The 20,008-nt window shown below is 39.3% G+C and overlaps 1 protein-coding gene across 4 annotated transcripts in view; it reads left to right on the top strand.

Annotated features, from left to right (window-relative positions):
• The window catches only part of LOC124155432, a 342,127-nt gene that overhangs the window by 197,114 nt on the left and 125,005 nt on the right, over positions 1 to 20,008 (top strand). For 3 of the 4 annotated variants that reach the window (XM_046529237.1, XM_046529238.1, XM_046529240.1), the window contains one exon: positions 14,426 to 14,560. In XM_046529237.1, coding sequence (XP_046385193.1) covers positions 14,426 to 14,560 — 135 coding nt within the window. Of the gene's footprint in view, positions 1 to 14,425; positions 14,561 to 16,453; positions 16,605 to 20,008 lie in introns of those variants that run through there. The other variant, XM_046529239.1, reaches the window with a different exon arrangement.

Raw genomic sequence — 20,008 nt, forward strand, 5'->3', positions numbered from 1 at the left:
GGGGAATTGCAAATTTCGGAAGTATCCTCCGCGAAGGCTTTACGGAATATTACTACAGTAAAGGTATTGAAAAGCCTGGTGAATAAATTGGGGAAACGGGGGTTCAATTGCTATTGGGAACATTCAACGCTTTCCTGAAGCGAAAATTTTTGAGGAGACATCCAGAAGGACATCTATTTTTCTGCAGAGGACTCATGTCCACCGAGAACTCGAATGAGTGGTGCAGGTGGATGCAGAGAGACCAAGAAGCAAGGGGCGAAAGTGCAGCAGGTCTCAATCAATATGTATCGCCGGCGTGTGCCGCGAGAGGCGCTGCCGTCGCTCGTGTTATCTCCCGCGCGCGCCGCACAGCACGCAACGGACGAGTCACACACGAGGCTGGGATGGAAGAGATTGGCCTTCCGGGTCAGTGTTCCCCTTGCTGCGAAAGACACTGCTCACCAGCGCATTCCAGGAGCTTGACGACAGTCGCATATATAGAACTTTTACGTGGATTAAGTTGGGAGATGCAGAGCGATTTATTTGTACTCTCCCGATTCCTGGCCAGTGGCGCAGCGAGGGGGAGGGGGGGTTTAGGGGGATAAAACCCCCCCCCCCAGAGCTCAGAGAAATTTTTAAATTTAATCCATTTTACTTACTGGATTAGTATTACTTATAGAATAGTGTTAGGATCAATCAAATATCTCTCATAAAGCGGCAAAACTAGTCATTTTGAACCATTAATCTTAAAATTTTGTGGAGGAGGGCCCCCACAACTCCCACTTACCCTAGTGGGTATGCAAAACCCCCACACCAGTAAGTATTAGTTGCGCCTAAAATCCCCCCCCCCCCCCCAGCCTTGATTCCTGGATGCGCCCCTGTTCCTGGCTGCATCCACTTCCGCTGACTATTTTATAAGTATGCATTATATAAGGCCTGTTTACACGATACATTAACACGTAAGAGTTGATAACTGTTTGCATGTACGATTTTTGTGGACCGGAACGGAACATGTACGAATGCATGAACAAAATAACAACATGTTTTATTTTCTGTACATGGATTCGCACGAGTTGGGTGGTGACACGGTGCATTTTCATGTTCATAAACGCGTTCATAAATTTAGACATTAAATTGCAGGTGTTATTTTACCGTTTAAACAAGCTTTAAGACTTTGTAGGTCTTATTCAATTCTGAGGTTTACAACATACTTACTTAACCAGGGACGAGGAGTGAGGGACAGGCCTCTGGAAATAACGAGGCTTTAGCCTTTGTCACGCGTGGCAAATGACAGGTTCGGGCATTTTCGTGGGCGCGGAATTTCCAATATCAAGTGACTCAGTGCAGTTCTGGAACTTCCAAGTATTCGCTAGCTTCCAAATAAAATGATTTATTAAAAGTAAATCATTTCATGTTCCAGGGTGATTTCAGTGTTGAACACTGATATCACCCTATAATCACATTAAAAGCATTAACTTCGCATCGAAACGCTTAACGCTATCCTCGTATCATTCTCCCGATTACCCATGTTAATATGGCGCAAGCATCATCAAATATTTATCTGCTGTTTACGTTGATTGCATGGATTTCTGGCAATGGAAAGTATAGAGCTTTACGAATATCCGCATGCTATTATTTGATGAATATAATGCTACGTAAATGTATGGAAAATGCCATGATTTTGTTCGGGTGTGCTGCATTAATTAATCTTCTATTGATAAAATTTACTTATTCATCCTGGGGAAATCATTGTCAAGTCAAAAAGGGGGTTGATAATATACTCTTCACTTCAAAATTCCTCTCTTGAAAATGGGAGTACATTATCAGATGCTTTAATTTACTGAATTTCGTATGCATTCTGAATATATTCAATATTATATCTCTGCATTTCTAGCTATAGTCTTCTACAATAGCAAAAATATACCATTTCAGTTGCTACGTAGACTGAAGACTGAAGGAAAAACCGCGTCCAACACCGAATTTTCAATAAGCTTTTGGAAAGTTTAATTTTATTTGTACGAGTGCCTTTTAACTCTCCATGAATTACCTTTACACGCTTATTGTTATCAATTAAATTTTATGTCTGTATACCATAAAACCTACTTCCGATCACTCACTCACACAAATATCCGGGGTGAACGAGAAACAGTGTCAGAAAATCGTGAGAAACATTTGGAAAAATTGTCGAACCAATAATTTTTCTATTTTATATCTATCTATTCGTTCAAATTATATATGGGTATGGGGTCAGGATTAATCACAATAAGACCAAGGTAATGCGGTTTTATAAAGCATCGCGAGCGAGGAATATGAAACTCAAGATAAAAGTGGGTGGGGAAAAACTTGAAGAGGTTGAGCAATTCAACTATTTAGGCAGCACATTAGAGGAAAACGGTTACGGTAGTAAGGACATCAGGAAGCGTATTACATTGGCAAAGGAGCCGTTCATGAGCAGGAAGAAGCTTCTGAGAGGATCGTTATGTAAGAGTTTAAAGAAAAGGTTAGTTAAGAGTTTGATCTGGAGTGTAGCTCTCTACGGTGCGGAAACGTCGACTCCGGTAAATATATGTTTCTTATGGATCACCTTAATCTCAAAAGTTATAGGTTACCTTTTCCATTGAATTTCCCGAGATCAATATGGTGAGCAGATAGAGGTTGTTTGCGAAAATACTGTTTCTTTGGTTTTGCGATGGGATTAGTTGACGGAAAGGCCTTCTTCCCATCCACTCGACTCCTCTCAGGACCTAATCTGGTGTGTCGAGGTGGTGTCGAGGACGTCCGTTGTCGCCGTTCTCGCAATGAAGCTGTCGAGGTGCTTTGCTGTTAGGACTGCGTCGACACAGTGGTTAACATTCGTGGATAGATAATAGACTCGGCGGAGGAGGCATTATTAAATAGAATAGACTTGATGAGTGAGAGTCGTTGTGTAAGCGCGAATAGCTTGAAATGGAGCGTGGTGCTTGTGATTTAAAAAAAATCACAAAGTATGGAAATATTACCGGGATATTTTTGTTTTTTTTTTTGGTTCCACTGTGGTACAAAAATGAAGCAAAAATAAATTTAGGCTGAATTATGAAAGGTTTGGAAGTCACTTGTTGGTTTTTATTTTTCAAGAGCGATTTTCTCGGTAAAAACGCGCGCTTATCTACTTTGCAGCCGTATGACGATTCGTAGGGTGGAATATAATTTTTTGTGCTTTATTGTTGGACCGAAAAGAACCCAAGATCACAACAATTTCGCTGAAATTTCAATGATCTGTGATTCAGAAATCAGGCTTGATCATGACCTGGCGGAAGGAGGAGGAATATAGAAGAGGTGATGCTATATGGGCATGGCGAATAATGGGAGTGAGATGGAAGGTGAATAAAAGGAACGAGAAAGTGCTCGGCGTGGTGGGTGGGGTGAGGAAGAGGCCAGGATGAGAACAGTGAGATCGAGAAGGCTGAAGAAGGAATTCGATGCGCAAATCGGGAGGGCTCTGCATTACGAGTAAATCCACTGAAATTGAATTCGGTTGCATTGTATGTGCCACATTCGTTGGGCCTCCTTTTGTTCGACTGAACAGGACGTGTCCCTCTCTTTCGACCAGTCGTATTTTGTCAATTTAGATGGCATCCTCTGGCACTTCTTTAAAACTTTAGCTATCGCCACGAATATCTTGTATGATATATGGCGCGGATTAGAGGAGTTTATTAGCATCAGTTATATAAGACATCGCAATATTTCCGCTGATTTTTTTTTCGCGCGACGCGTTTATTTGCAGCAACAGCACTTGAAAATGTTGGTGATACAACGAAACGAGTCGTACAAAAATAAATGCGGTGAAAATATTGCGGTAATAATATAATAATAATATCTCTTTCTAATACTAATATACTAATTATATACTAATTATATAAGCACATTTTCAGAGCATATTTTGTAGATCTTTTTCAACGTTTTCACGTTTCTCAAACATAAAGAAATGCGTCTAAGAAAATAATGAGGTAAAATATTCAAATTTGAGAACAGGCAAATGTTGAACAGGATCAATTTTAAAACCCTGAAACTTTTAAGTTGACAGTACAGGTTTAATCCAACGCCAAAATTACCTAGTCGGGCGGAAGATGTGCGGAAGAATAAATAAATTAAGAAATTACTTACTTAAGGCATCAAATTTCCAAAAAGCTCCTCTGATAATCATCATGCGTGGTTTTTCGAACTCGCCTCTTCATTATTTCCAAAGAGTGGATCAAAGATAGCATTTGATCGATTTTTTCTCCACTACATGACCAGGTTGCCATGGTGGAGCAATTTATGCTCAAAGAATTAGGAATATTTCGATATTTTTAAAAGTATTTTTAGTATGTTTGATTAGATGTATTTCAAGAGTCAACATTGATTATACAAAGCTCTTTTCTGCCTTATTTATGTACCAAAGTGGCGTGGCCTCGTTGTAAATTGAGGTTAGGTTAACGTGAATATGTCGATTGCTTCCCTGCATGTTCAGTTTTTCTTTCTTCGTTTTCGTATTGCTTTTGCGTTTTGCGTACTTTACTCATTTTAAATACTCTTTTGATTTTTGCAAGGCGTTGTGGTATTTACGGTGAAATAACCTAATTCTTATTGCTTTTTATCTAATGCATATTTAGTTTGAGCGTTAAAGTCGATTTTCCCCTAATGCGAATCATCCCAAGACCTATGAATATGTTCCTTGTTTTGTTAGCGTGAAAATTTTGCAATACTTGTAAACTAGCTAACGAGGAATGGATAACTACTTAAGTTTATTGTCAGGAATTGAGGGTCACGCTGATGCATGCATTTCCCTCTTCCCTCGCCAATGTGAGAATGAAGCGTGGAGAATTCTTAATTTGGCCCGTCCGGGGGGCAGTATACAGGGGGGCCTACCCCTCCGCCACCGTGACGAGGCGAGAAACCAGGTCGACGCCAGTTTGGCCGTCCCCCCGTCTGGCGCCGCCACTCTCGTTACGGTGGCGCGCTGGTGACGTATTGCCCGAGTGGAGCCTGCGCAGTGGGCGACCTCTCTCCACGTGCATACTCGTTCTCTCCGTGACAGCTGCTGCTTGGGGATGGGGAATGGAGGGGAAAACGGGAGGGGAATTTTAGTGAATGGTGGCGGGAGGACTGCCGTAAATCGCCCATTCTATACCACCCTGTGTCTGTCCTTTCTCAGGCCCCGATTAGCCCTTCAGCAGCTAGATCGCTAATCTTCCACCGTGTGTGGGAAGTGTTTTAAGGAAACCAGGACCTATTGAGGGATGGATAGATATATTATTCATTGCACTGGGGTATTGTCCCTTAAGCTCAATCCACCTAGGATTCATCAAGCGTGTTGTGGAAAGATTTTTGGATGAAAAAGTAGAAGAGAGGTGGTATTTCGCACTCGTCCTGCCACACCTTGAATGTGCAGCGAACATCCCTCGTATCACCAAAAGGATTATATCTTGATTTAATACGTATCATAGTATTCACTGTATACATGTTATATCTGTGTAAAATACATGCAAATGTCCTCTACCACGCAGATAATATCTAGATATTATACGTATTATATCTGCTGCCATAATATGGATTTTATATAGATTAAGATAACTCGTCGTAAATCTGTAGATTATACATATCTTATACATGTCTCATGATCCCTGGTTACGCCGTAAGGATATTATTTGTATATTTTAAAGATTCTGGTATATATCAAGGACCATGGATCATCAGACATCTATGAAATATGTATCATATACAGATTTGCAAGTCCGTACACCGATGTATCTCGAAATCTTAAAAATATACAGATAAGTATAATCCTTTTGGTGCTACTGGGGATGTTAGATCCGGCGTAGAAAGACTTGATCCGTGAACTTACGAAGGGAAGCTGCGCGATTCGTCTGTAATTACTACTGGCGTATGAAAAACTTTGCACAGAATTGTTTAATAAATTAGGCTAGGAGCCGCTGGAGACTTGGAAGTCGCGAGCCAGGCTTAGATTGGTTGAGCTATTGAGAATAGATATCTTTCAGAGAGATACGGAGAACATAATATTAGAGAGATATTTTAGCGAAAATAGATTTTTTCCCATGAACGATAAAGGACTTTTATAAATACTTGGCGGAACTTTCTTGAAGCATTTCCTGTATATTTTTAAAAATATATTGTGAATACATTTTTCAATTAATTAAGTGCACACCCAGCATATTCTCTGTATTAACAGGAAAGAAGTTCTGCAGTTTAGCACCAGCAACTTGGAGTTACCTCTGTAATGACATTATTCGGTGTTGAGATTATTAAAGAAAATCATACAGAGATCCGATCAGCCTTAGTAATCTGGAGGACTATATTAGGTAGAATACCCTTATAATTTTTTCATGAGTGGAGGACCCTTGCAATTAGTAAACGGATTAATGAAGCATCTCAGCGCCGGGTGAAATGCTTTCAGCTGGCGTTGGCATGTAAACCAGGTATTTAAGCGATATCTTTTCGTAATTTTCTGGGTGATAGGATGCCACATATTGAGGAAATCCTGTCAGTATCTTCCCACTTGTGGTGAGACTACTGGAGTAAATTGTTAGATAATATTATTATCAAGCAAATTGCAAGAAGTCGACCATGCGCTTGAGTTGTAGCATATATCGCAAAAATATATTAAGTCCATAATACAAAATATAAAAGGCTAAATTCAAAATGGTCCTCGCAATTCAATTTTTTTAGCCTCGTCATGAAAATCTGAGTATTAATTGGGAAGGACTCCTATACTTCCTGTGGTAAACCATTCCAGTCTCCTGTCCTCCGATGAACGAAGAAAAAATGTAGCGTATTTGAATACTGTCTCCGGGGCTCTATCTCGAAATTATGACCATACTTCGCTAAATAACTCGGTCCTTTTAACCTGTTTGATAGGTACATGCAGTTTCATCGGAGGAAAGTCTAATTCCAAATGATTCGATCTCTGCTCCCCAATTCGGTCCACTGCATTTCTGCCCTATATCACATCCATGCTCTCTATTATTTGATGCTTCCCTACAAACACAGAAAGGATTAAATCTGTATTAAACACGTATTTTGAAATCCACGAAATCTCAATTATATCTAGATTTAATCTGTTGCAAAGGTGTTGCTATGTCCTCTTTTTCTCATATTATATCTAGATTTAATACATGAAATATCTTGCCCCACAATACAGATTTTTCAGGGATTAAATCCAGATTTCAGTATCTAGATTTTCCAGGGATACATTATAGTACTGCTTTTCATTTGAACTTTTATCAAGAAACCTTTGCGTTACAATTAATGAAATATATTGAGGAACCTTCCCTGAAGGGAAAACCCTCTGACCACCACAATAAGAACTCTACCTATTCACCCCTTAGCTCCAACAATAATTATATCATCAAGCACCCAATAAGCAAAATCTTTAAAAATTAACTAACCACTATGCGATAATAAACTGACTTGAAGGAAAAAGATTGTTTATTTGGATTGAGAAAACATGACTCATAATAATTGATATTTTATTAAAAAGGTACAAATATCTATTTATATCACATACAAATTCCAAGCATTTCAAATTAAAGTGAAATTAATAATTTATTAATTCAACTAGCTTTTAATGTGCCCATATCAATGTCATAGATTTTTAGGTGGAAAAATACATTAAGTAACCACTTCGCAATAATACACTGACTTGAGGAAAAAGGTTAATAATATGGATTAAAAAACATGAGATAGAGTAATTGATGCTTTATTAAAAAATCACAAGTATTTTTTATTATCATTATATATGAATTCCAAATTACTATGAATCTAATTGATGTTGAGCATCATTTGCCTCCTCCTGCCCCTTGCACTGGCCTGCCACAGCCAGAAAGGGAGGAAAGATAAACACAATATACTACATAGAAAAGTGGCAGGTGGATAAAGTGAAAGGCTTAGCAGTCAATATAAAATAAATTTTTAAAGTACTAGTTCAGGGAGAAAGCAGATCAATAAAAACAAAGGCATTGAAATCAACAAACATGACGACACTCACGGCAGAGTTAAATGCTTATAATATAAGGTTAAGATAGAAAGCAGATTTATAAAAACAAAGCCATTTAAGTCAATATAAGTGAGCCCATTGAAGTCACAGTTTAACCATGGGCCCAATAACGGTCACTCTAGTGAATTTTTAGGGAGAGAAATGATAAAATTTTTATATTGCAAGGTTCAGTTAGAAAACAAGTTCATAATAACAAAGCCATTGAAGTTAACATACCTGGGGGTCTATTCTCTAACTCGAAGCTCCCGTCGTGGTAGCTTCGAACTAGCTACCAGAATTGGCTACCAACCTTATTCTCTAACAGGGAGTAGCTTTCTCAGACCGAGAATTTCTGGTAGCTTTCTCAGACCGGATATGGGGTATGAGAAATATTTCGTGCGAACTCAGATTTTACTCTTAGAACCAATGAAATCGCTCGTTTCATTTCGTAACCTGCGGGAAAATCATAATGTAGTCGTTCTCGGCTGACTTTTTCTTCTAGTTGAAATTAATGTGCTTTGTAAATTACGAAATGCTGAGTGCCTTCAGCTTTCATAATAATAGAAATACGAATAATAATAGAAATACGTAGAAATAATTATATTTGGCTAAGCGGCTTTTATATCAATTCAATAGTTTCGATCGATGCAGCAGTTTATGTCACGATTGATAATCATGTAGGTCATGTAAATATAATGAAGAGAAAATGTTAATAAACTACCAACACATTAAACCAATGCTATGACGTTTTCGTTCTAATTCCCGAGAACTTCTCACTCATCGCTCCTTATGCTTTTGCATGTTAATTGATGCAAAAAACTTTATGACCAACTGTTTCTGTGCAGAGATTGTTCCTTCTTGCACTGCGAGAGAATATCGCAATAACATATGCATACGATAAGTGTATATTATTTCGGGAATATCTTCAACAAAGTTAATGGGAAGGTGGAGAAAATTATGTTTGAAAGTTACGTCATTTCACTCAGATTATGGCCTAAGCAATCATTTTAGGCTCACAATATGCTTCAATCGATATTTACACAAAACTCTACTGTCGTGCCGTTCTCACGACGGCTAAATTAATATTTAAATGGTTTTATGAATAAGTATTATATGCCAACCGCCAAGCTTTCACTATTGCAAGCGAGGGCGATCCATTAGAACTTGACCATCATTGTGAAAAAACAACCTATTAAACGTAGTTCCTTCTCCCAATATTAAAGTCATATTATATTATTGTTTTTGTGATGACTTCCTCCGTGGGCTTCTGGAATATCCATGGCTACACTTTCTCAAATTTCAAAACAAATACACCAACTTAACTACCGGCACTGAAATTAAATGCGTATATACGGCCAAAGACACACAAATGAAAGCAGAATGATATCACGAACACATTTATTCATTGGAAGAGCAAAATATTTATTAATAACTATCATGAAACACCTTACATTGCATTATAACACAATAATATATCCACCTCTCTCCGGTCTGCATCTATGTAACACTAAACTCTCTTCACACAATCACTTCACAACAAAGATCGTTGCTAATAATACACGGTAAAGTTAATCATAAATGTATAAACACTTGCAAAAATAAGACATCCATCTCTGTGCAGTGGATACATTGGCATTGGTAATGATTTCAACGCATCAATTTGTACCGTCACTACAACAGTCTCTCGCAACATCAATAATAATCACTGTTTTCGGGGTTTTTCTTCTCACTAGTAATGACTTCATGCAAAATAAGATTTCACGTGATATAAAATGATTGAAAGTAACATTTTTCTTCTCCAAATAATGAAATCAACTAGTTAACGCGATCGATAGTTCACTCCGAAACATATATGTTTAGTCACGAAATTTGTCACTCATGCCCACTACTTTGTTAAGAATACAATAATTGAAGGCTTCAAATAATTTACGCAGCATTCCCGACCTCATTAAAGAAAATAATTACGCAAAACAACAAAAATAGTCAACACTTTTCTTGTTTACCACTCAATCGCTAGCCGTGTCAAGAAAGACTGATGGGATAGAACAAAAGATTAGCGACACGCGCCACTTGGTTCACGGCGGTTCATAGGAATTCCCATGGCCCTATGGGAATTCCCTATGTATTTTGATGGTAGCTAGCTGAAGCGCGGGGTTCGAGGGCGCGCTTCGCGAAGCTACCGTGGCAGCTAGCTTCAAATCCCATAGAGAATAAGGGTTGGAGCCTAATAAGCTACCGGTAGCTTCTGCAAGCTCCCTTCGCCGGAGCTTCAGCGTTAGAGAATACAAGTGGGAGCAAGTAGCTTAATTAAGCATCTTTCCACCAGAAAGCTACCGCGCTTCGAGTTACAGAATAGACCCCCTGAGGACACTAAAAGCACAGTTCAACCATGGGCTTAGTAAGAAAAAAGTTAATGGAGAAACCAGGTTCAAAAGAAGGAATCTGAAGGGAATTATGGAAACGGAGTTCAGACTTCAGGGTTCAATAAGCCCACCGAATAACATTGAGAAACGAAAAATTTCTCCTCGTCGTCGTTTTTGTTGACAAGACCATCCCTCGTTGCTATTTTCAGAGGCACTTCACAAATTGAAACATTACGATACAGTCATAAAATGAAGCTCATAATGAACCAACGTAATAGATAAATGTGCACCAACGTAATGGATTATGGTTTTAAAAAACTATGCATGTATATTGAATGATAAAGTTCACTACATACGGAAGATCCAGGTTACTGTGAGGTGCAAATACGATACTTATGCAATCGATGGATATTAAGGAAAAATATAACAGATAATGGAGCAAATAAACCATATGCAGCTCGTGTCGGTCAAAACCAGTCGTTTAGTAACAATAACAAAACACACTTTCACAGTTCATCACTAATGTTTCGGCCATTTTGCAAAATCACGTCATCGACGCTAGCGCCGCTAGTGGCGCAGAAACTTCGGAAACAGATTTAATCCGTATTTAAAAAGGATTTGGAAATCTAGATTTGATGTATTATGAAATCTCCCTAAAATACAGATTTGATCTTTTTTGTGTTTGTAGGGAATTATAATCAATTAACACATTTCCGCTCACCGTAGGCTACACTCTAGAATTCTGAGCATATGAGACTCTTGAAGGAAACCGGCACTCCTTTTTGCTGTCGACTTGACATTACTATGTTGCTGAAGTGTTTAATAACCCAACCCACTAATTAGTTTATTTTTAAGGCGGTCGAAATATGCCCACTGATGGAAAGAGAATGGCGGGAAACGAAAATTCAGTATGGACGTCAGCTGGCTATAAATTACATACAAGTATCATAAAAACTAACAGGAATTGTATTGTATTGGTTATTTTAACTTTCATTCATGGGAAAATATGCTTGCTCTAATGATTCATCCTTTCTACCGAGATCACTCGTAGAAATCGAACAACATCAGAATCTTGCCTGATTACCGCCCAGTGTATCTGCATAGCTACGGGTTATTCGGAAGTAACAAGTTTAGGTACCACCAAAATATTTCACCGGATTATTTAAGACGACTATCGGAGCAACGGACCTAAATGTCTTCACAGAATGTTTTTGTGCGTGGGAATGGATCAAGATATTGGGTGCATCTCGACGACTCAACAATTTCCCCCCCCCCCCCCCGTCTCTTTTATTTCCCTCATGTTCCTCCTTTCACGCACATCTCGATCGTCGGGGACGTTTACGTGAAACGCTGGTTACAATCTCATGAAAACCAACAGCTTGTCTCCGGCGTTTACAGGCGCGGGCGATTATTGTGGCCTTTCACGCAAAAAGCTGGAAACAAGTTCTAGTCCTCAGCTGTCGTGATGTCTTCGCAGGGGTGCCGACTTACAAAAAATATTCGGTGGGCCCAAACCGGAGACCTTGCCCCGGTAAATTTTATAAGTAGTGAATTATAAGTTTTTTAAGCATTTTAGAAGAGTCACATGATCAAAATTAGAACCCTGATAACTCGAATCTCGATATCTGGACACTCGGGGGAAAATCCACAAGTCTGACACATTTTTTCCTCACATCTGTAACGAATTTTTTGGGGGGACCGGGCCCCCTCAGGCCCCATGGAGTCGGCGCAACTGTGCCTTCGTCAAGTGATAAGAAATTTTTTTTATTAGAAAAGGTCGAGTTTAGGTTAGACGGCAAGTGTAAGGGTCCATGATATCAATATCGAACGAAAGAATTTAGACGAGTACCTGGTACTCAGTACCACCATCTCAGCTCTGTAGTTTCAGGGTCTTGTCCCATATAGTTGATCTTTGAAAAAACTTATATTATAAGTTCATCGGTATCAACCATTTCAATGCATTGTTGTAGGCGCTGGAAATAATGTTTTAAACATTCTGGTTCGCCGGTAGGCGCTTACAGCCGGCGCCTAAAGGCCGGACAAGCTTTGTCTGTGAACAGACACACATGAAACAACGCAAACTTTTACTCGCGCTTATCGGTGCTGGCAACTGGCATTCAACGAGAACGCACCCTAAAGGCTACTTAGTAACTCTCTTATTCATATTCCCTGATTCCGTCTCTCTCTATATAATAATGCTATCTTATCCACCGAATCCTCCTTTTGTATACCTATTTGGCCTCAAATTCATTTCATTCTCTTGACTTCACCTCCTCTGCCACCGTGTTCAAATCCTCCCAAAAACTCTTTCACTGGTTTCAAAACCCTTTTTTCATTTGATCTTGATTTTTTCTACTTTCTATTCTATATTCAATCACTCACTTAGTGATTCGACCCGAAGGTTGGTTTGGATATGCGAGGGTAGAGCTCACCTCAAATTAAGCTACAGGCATGTGAATATTTATCTGGGTTGGGGGCCAGTTCCTTTCTCTGGGCCACCTGCACTTCAAAGATTTTGTTTGGGGATGCTCGGGGCTTCACCTGGGATTGGAACCCGAGACCCCTCGATCAGCAGCCAAGCGCTCTGCATACTAAGCCACCACGCTCCCTTTATTGTTCTATATGATTTTTACATAATGGTCAATCAATACAATGGCATTTGTGCTGTCTCTGGTAGTGAGAATTAAATAAGAGTGTAATGCAGCTTCCGCCGGGTGTGGGTGTGACTGGTTTGAGTTTGGGGGGTGAGAAAAGTGTGCAGAGGAGAGGCTTGAACCTACGGTCGTTACTCAGTAATTGTAACAGATGTTCGTGTTCCTTCTTTGCAGTTCTTTTCGCTCAATTTAATGTGCAGATAACGTACTCGTAGAGGTCGGTTTATACGATCACTATCCAGTCCTCGTGGTAGAACGGAGAAGGAGCAGCGCAAGATAGGGAAGTTTGTAAATGAGATTTCTCTGGCAGGAATTGAGGATTGCCATTATCTGTGGTATCCTGTAATGGAAGGCAACCCTCTTGCCATTCATGCAATGGGTTTACTGTAGAAAGAAAAAATATGCTCCTTATGTGCTTCAGCATTCCTTCTCTTCACGCCAATTTTAAAGATGCTCTGTTTATTGGGTGGAAATTAATAGATTTCTCGTCTCGGAGAAAATTAAGTAATCTTGGTGCTCTTGAAGGTAATAAATGTCTTCTGAGGAAAAATAACTGCAAATACTCATGAAAAGGTATCAGTAGCGGATACAGAAAAAACTGAAGGGGGGCGCAAAAGATGTGTTGAGCTACTTATACCTTTATCGTAATGAAAAATAACCAAGTTACATGCAAAATGTAAGATAGTTTTATTTAAGCTGATTATACGCATATCTTTTCTTTTACACCCTTTATGTCCTTAAAGGATGTAAAAGAGAAGAAATATGTAGCTATGAAAAGATTAGCGGATAGGAGAGAGAAATGGAGAGCTGCGTCAAACCAATCTTAGGATTGTTGACTAATGATGATGATGATGATACGCATATACAAGACAATGCTATCTTATGATATTATAAAGTAACAATTGTGGTCCTGCAACATTCGGCAATGCGGGCAGTGCCACAAGGGGGGAGGGGGCGCGCAACCCCTGCGCCCCCCATATGTATCCGTCACTGCTTGGTGTTGCCATATTCACGGCCCAATGGTCGCTAATGCGAAGCGTTACGCCCTTGGTTACGCCATTTGAATGACAAAGTGTCAGCAATAGCAATAGATGAGCATCGAGGAGACAGTGTCCAGCTGACTCTATCATTTCATATGATGCATATGGAGCATTTCGTAAGTTCCAAAACATGCGTTTAGTGAAAAATGCCTTTGCATAAAAGGACTGTTGTGACTCAACTTACGAGATTGCTCCCGCCAAAAAAGAAGCTGTGAAAACTCGAGCTGACATTGTAATCAGCGTTACTTTAGTGCAACTGCTGGTTATCTTGCCTCGCCTAAGCCTGTAATTAAGGCCTAATCGACTGGAAATTGAGGCAACACGAGTCAGACCATACCACGATCGAGTAATAACCACCTCTTCATTTGTTTCATGCAGGTGAGCGAGGAGGATGTGACGCGGAGCCTCGTGTGTCCCAGCGCCTGGTCGTCTGCTCAGCCCGTGGCGCGCAAGAAGAGGTCTGATGTGGGAACACTGCACGAAAAGGTGGACAACCTGGAGTCTATTCTCAAGGTACATGCTTCATAATAATGATGATAAGAATTTGCATTCCATCAATGCGTCCCCCTCTTTCTCTGACAGAATTGCATGATGGATTGCAGTGGCGTAACTGGGAATATGCTTTGGGGAGAGGGAGGGGCCTGGGGGGCGCCCCCCCCCCAGGTCAGGGAAAATCTTTGAAAAATGACATGCCTGGAAATACATTTTACATCATTTTGGCACTTAAAATTTAACTTTTAAGCAGATGCAGCTATTATATGCCAAAACTATACATTATAGTTTTAAATATTTTTTTTTATTTCTCTGAGGCTTTGAGGGGTAACTATCCCCATCTCCCCCAACCCCCTATAGTTACGCCACTCAATGGCTTTGGGTTGGGGGGGAGGTTTTGGGGGATAAAACCCCCTCCAGGTCTCAGACAATTTTTTAAGTTTGATCTATTTTATTTATTTGGATTAATATTACTTATAGAATAGTGCAAGGATTAATAAAATATCCCTCAGAAGGCCGTAAAACTCACCATTTTTAACCATTTATCTTATTTTTCTGGCGGAGGGCCCTCGCACCTACCGCTTACCCTGGCAGGTATGCCATACCCCCAGACACCCCAGTATTAGTTGCGCCTGAAACACCCCCTAGCCTAAATTCCTGGCTGCGCCCCTGACGCCACTGATGGATTGTAGCGATGCCATGTTTCCACTGTGACTTAATTGACTTAATTGTAATACATACATTGCTCCCAAATATTGAAACACAAACAATGCAAATATTTCTAAGTACGAAGTAAATTTTTAGCTTTATTAGCTTAATTTCATTGCAGTCCCAAGATTTGTAAACTGCGGCCCTCAAATTACCTCTATCTGCTCTCTATCCCTCCATCTGCTATTCATTACCGTTGATATGGCACAGTTGTCAATATCCGTAAACGGTTACTACGTTCTTTTGTAGAGTCAATGAATTCATGTATATGTCAAGGTAAGTGATGTTCTATCTTTTCTCTTATTTGATGAAATGTGGGTTTGGCCTATTTCCATAGTTGAGGTGAAGACGGAAGATAGATTGAACTTAGTGACAGCAATATTTCAGTCCAAGTCATATTTTTGAGAAAACTCTGCCAAGCGAACCCATGTTATGTGAGGGATGACTGTGTCTGAACCTCAGACACAGTCATCCCTCTGAAGACGTAATTTTCAATGTTTAAAATCAGGCGAAAGTACGGAGGTACAAATAAAAAGCTCGAGCGTGTTCCCCTACATGTAGTCTTTTCGTTTTCGTCAAATTATTCGATGCTCTAATTAACATTTCGTCGCTATGCTATTGTAAATATGGTTAAATTATGCAATATTACACACGATATTTATGACTTAAATAGAGTGGAAAAGCGTTATAAAAGCTCAGTATGGCATATAATTCCTACTAGAAGAACTTAAAAAGAGTTATTGAGCGATAGCTTTGTTTTCAACAAAGATGGAGAGCGTTTTGCGGACGCCTGCATATGTCACTGTACGTATAGGTAAGAGACCACATATATGTTGTCTCAAACTTCATAGAATATGAAACCTATGGTTACATTATTTATACGCGTTTTAGATGGGTTTTCGTCTCGGCATAAACAGCTCTGGTATTTTAAAACCTACCAGTATTCTAAAGCGTGGTCAATTCCGGCGAGTTATTTATTTATCTCTCAAATGCTGTAACCGTGATAATATCATAGGAAATTGGCGCATTTCTAGAATAAGTGCAAACCATGAACATACATGGTGCAAACGGTATATCGTATTCGCTCCTAACGCTCCGCGTAAACGCTGTGGCGTTTGGAGCTATAAAACTTGGCAATTTATGCTCGGTCCGGGGCCCCACCTTCCGAGCGCCGGAGTCAGCCGGAGTGCTGAATGGCTGAAACCGCTGAAACGCATCGCAACCCTTATTAAGGGTGTGAATTCTTTTTATCATGGACTACTATCGCGGGATTTTTGGATTGCAGACAACATGTGCTGGTTGGGATGGTGCCATCCTGGAGAGGCTTGGTGAAGTTGCTCCTGTTACATATGATTAGGTTGAAAGAGTTCTTGTGATACCGTAATCATTTTCCTTAACAATCAGGCCTTTTTCAAGCTGCCTTGAAATTATTGCGTAGTTGATATTTGTTTTGTCTATTTGATAATACATAGTTGATTGCAGGTTGCCAAAGAAAGTTCTATCATTACGAATGACCCCAATTTGTACTCATTATGGTGTTGTACCCTTCATCCTGCTCAACGTAGTTAAACTTGGAATAAATATCTGTTAGGAGAGTCGACAATAAGTTGATTTCACGTCGAATCCTTTTATGTGAAGAAAATTTTTGGCAATTTGCTACGAAAGTTAGTAGCCATTTTATCGGAAATATAAATTTTCCATTTTTGTCATCAAAACCTCGGAGCCTATTTTCATTCTACAAGTCTTGTGATGGCCGAGGAAGTGCTCAGTTTCGTGTGACTAAGTTTACTTTTGGGGTACATTTTTATAAGTACATATGTCAATAAAATGGGAATTTTGTTGCATTGTTTTACAATGGTACTCAAGATAGGATTCTGAAGGAGATTAGGCCACCAGCACTTTGGAAAGTGGAGTCATCACAAGTTTAGTGAAGATGTATCTCCCAGTTTAACACACGATATTTAGTAATCTATCCCAGTAATATCTCCCAGTTTAGTAATTACATAGTATTCTTTATCACAAGGTCCCAGTGTTTTCTCTCATCTGTATCAATAACTTTGGCTCTTCTCCATTTTCCATTATTGTATGTTCTTTTCTAAAGCATTGACTCATTTCAGAAGTTTATGCAGTGGCTGTCGTCAGTAAGATTGTTGTCATCTTTGTCCTTTTCTTTTTTGTCAGGTTATCCACATATGGTACAATATATTTGGATAACACCAATAATGTATTTACTTTGCAGCTAGACTATGGGTTTCTTCTGAAGATTGTAGCTTTCTTGTGCCAACATTTGTTGTCCTCCCTGGTAGGGGTGCAGCTAGGAATTAAGGCTAGGAGGGGTTTTAGGGGAAACAAATACGTTGGTGCCTGGGGTTATGGCATACCCACCAGGGTAAGCGGGAGGTGCGGGGTCCTCCCAGGGAAAAATTAGGATAAATAGCAAGTTTTACGACTTTCTGAGGGATATTTTATAAATCCTTACAAAATTCTCTGAGTAATATTAATGCAATTAAGTAAAATGGGTTTATCTTAAAAACATTTCTGAGTTCTGGGGGGGTTTTTATATCCCAAAACCCCCCTTGCTGCACCACTGGTCCCTGGTGTATAAGAAGTATCATGGATAATTCGTGTGCGTTGAACTTTATGTATAGATTTGATTTGTTGAGAAGTAGCCTGCATATTAGTCTGTTGCTGATCAGGAATTTACGTGATCAGCTCTTTGCCCTGTCATTAAGAACATTGAGAATGTTGGAACCCCTTTGAGCTCTCCTGGAAGTGGAAGCCCTGGGAAAGCTACTTCCTCTGGATGGCATTCATTTGTGTTGCCCATCTATTCTGTGCTGAGCATTTTCTGGACTTGCCTTGCAGCCATTTTTTGCTGGAAATAAAGTAGCACCAATTTTATTCAGTTCCTCATGAATTTGTTCATGGTGTCATAGGCCTTTTTTTTCTATGCCAGCTTTCTGTGAATAATTTGGTTGTTGTTACAATTAACCTCTCAAGCATGTACAACGCAACATATGCATCCTTTCTAATCTGTTCCTATACCGTGCTTTAATGGTAGGTACTTATTTAAATTGCCCAGGGTGCTTTAATTCGGAGGCACTGAAGCTTTTGTGCAGACATTAAATAAAATATTTTTAGCGTCATTTCGCAATCTTCTAGTAAATCTCTCACTGAAAAATAATTTCAAAAAATCATATTCTCTAAAAAATTGCTTGAACTTTATAATTATTAATACGTACTTACAATTTTCAGAGCCGTTTACTTTTGCCTGCTCCCTGTATGCCGTGTTTAGTAGTTGCCCAGTCTGTGGTGTTTCTCAAAACAGGGTCCTACACAGGTTTCTGGGCAGTTTTACATCTGTATTGTTGTCTCACATCTCTTTATGTTTTTCTCACTCACTACACACTTTCTTCTTTCAACCCGAAATGTTTCAATTTGTGGGTTTTGTTGAACAAAATGCCGTCTGGTCGATCAAACACATTCCATGTCAGTATCTGAGAGCCGTCCTTTGTGCTGTTCTAAATTCTGTCCTGCTATGATTTTGTTCACTGAGATTCAAATATTCACTAATGGGCAAAATGTTATGGTGGCTAGGATCTTATTTTAAAACTTCCTTCCTCTTTCTATCTTCAAAACAGAGAAATTTGGTGAGCAATGAAAAGCTTTCCCACTGAGAAAAAATGGAATTTCGAATACATGTTTTCCAATAAAATACATTCTGAAGCTTGGTTTCTTATTTATTCCCATCAAGATGAGCAAACTTAGAAAAATGTACTATTATTTCCTTGCGGAGTTGTGGGAACTGACTTTTGAAAGCGCAATTTTTTTGCTTTGGAATTTTCTTTGTAAATTTTCAAGAAACTATGCTATGTAGCAGTTTGTCTCAGCCACTATAATTGTAATTTTTTCATCATCAAAAAATAACTCCAATGTCAAGGATCCTCTTTACACTAATAGGCGATATTATTTTCCAACTAAATCACAGGCAAAGGTTAGTGGTGCATCTTCACAGCCAATCTCTTCCCAATAAATTTCTTGAAAATTCACAGAAAAATGAGATGGCATAAATCTTTGAAACTGGAGTCAAAGGAGTATCCAATTGAAACTTCTGAAGTGGTATCAGAACATTCAGCACTCTTTTATTCCAAAGCATCAAGCACAGGCTCATCAGACAACTCACGAGAGCTAGAAGGCATGGTCAACTAAGGAGTGGTTCAGATACGGAAGGGACCCAGTGCCAAAATAAATAAAACCATCAAAGCAAACATAGACATGAAAACACCCCAATCCTCAGCTTCAAACGTCATAAATAAGATACCTAGATGCAGATGCCACTACACAAACAGAACCCACCTCACCGATTTGAATGTGGGAACCACTTTGTTCCATCCTGTACAATGTTAAGCGAAATTCGCAAACATCATGGAAACCTTTGCACCTTTCATGGTTGGCAATTATGGTAACCACATTTCTATAGGTAGACCGTCTTGTGTTGCTGCATTGATGCTCAAACTGATATCACTAAAAATGAGGATCATTTTTGTTGGTAGACACACCTATTTTTATTAGTTTAATTGCAGGCTTAAGTGGATCTATTGCGGTAAATAATCTGTGTGATGTCAATATTTGCTATCTCTTGGAAAAAAATGTGGGGATTATTTTTATATATAAACCTCCAATGTCTATCAAAAGTGCAAAATTCCACAGGGAAGAAATCATTTTTCTTGACTAGGATCGGAACCTGGATCTTCCAAATTC

Source organism: Ischnura elegans, chromosome 3, assembly GCF_921293095.1.
Source record: "Ischnura elegans chromosome 3, ioIscEleg1.1, whole genome shotgun sequence".
Lineage (NCBI taxonomy): Eukaryota > Metazoa > Arthropoda > Insecta > Odonata > Coenagrionidae > Ischnura > Ischnura elegans.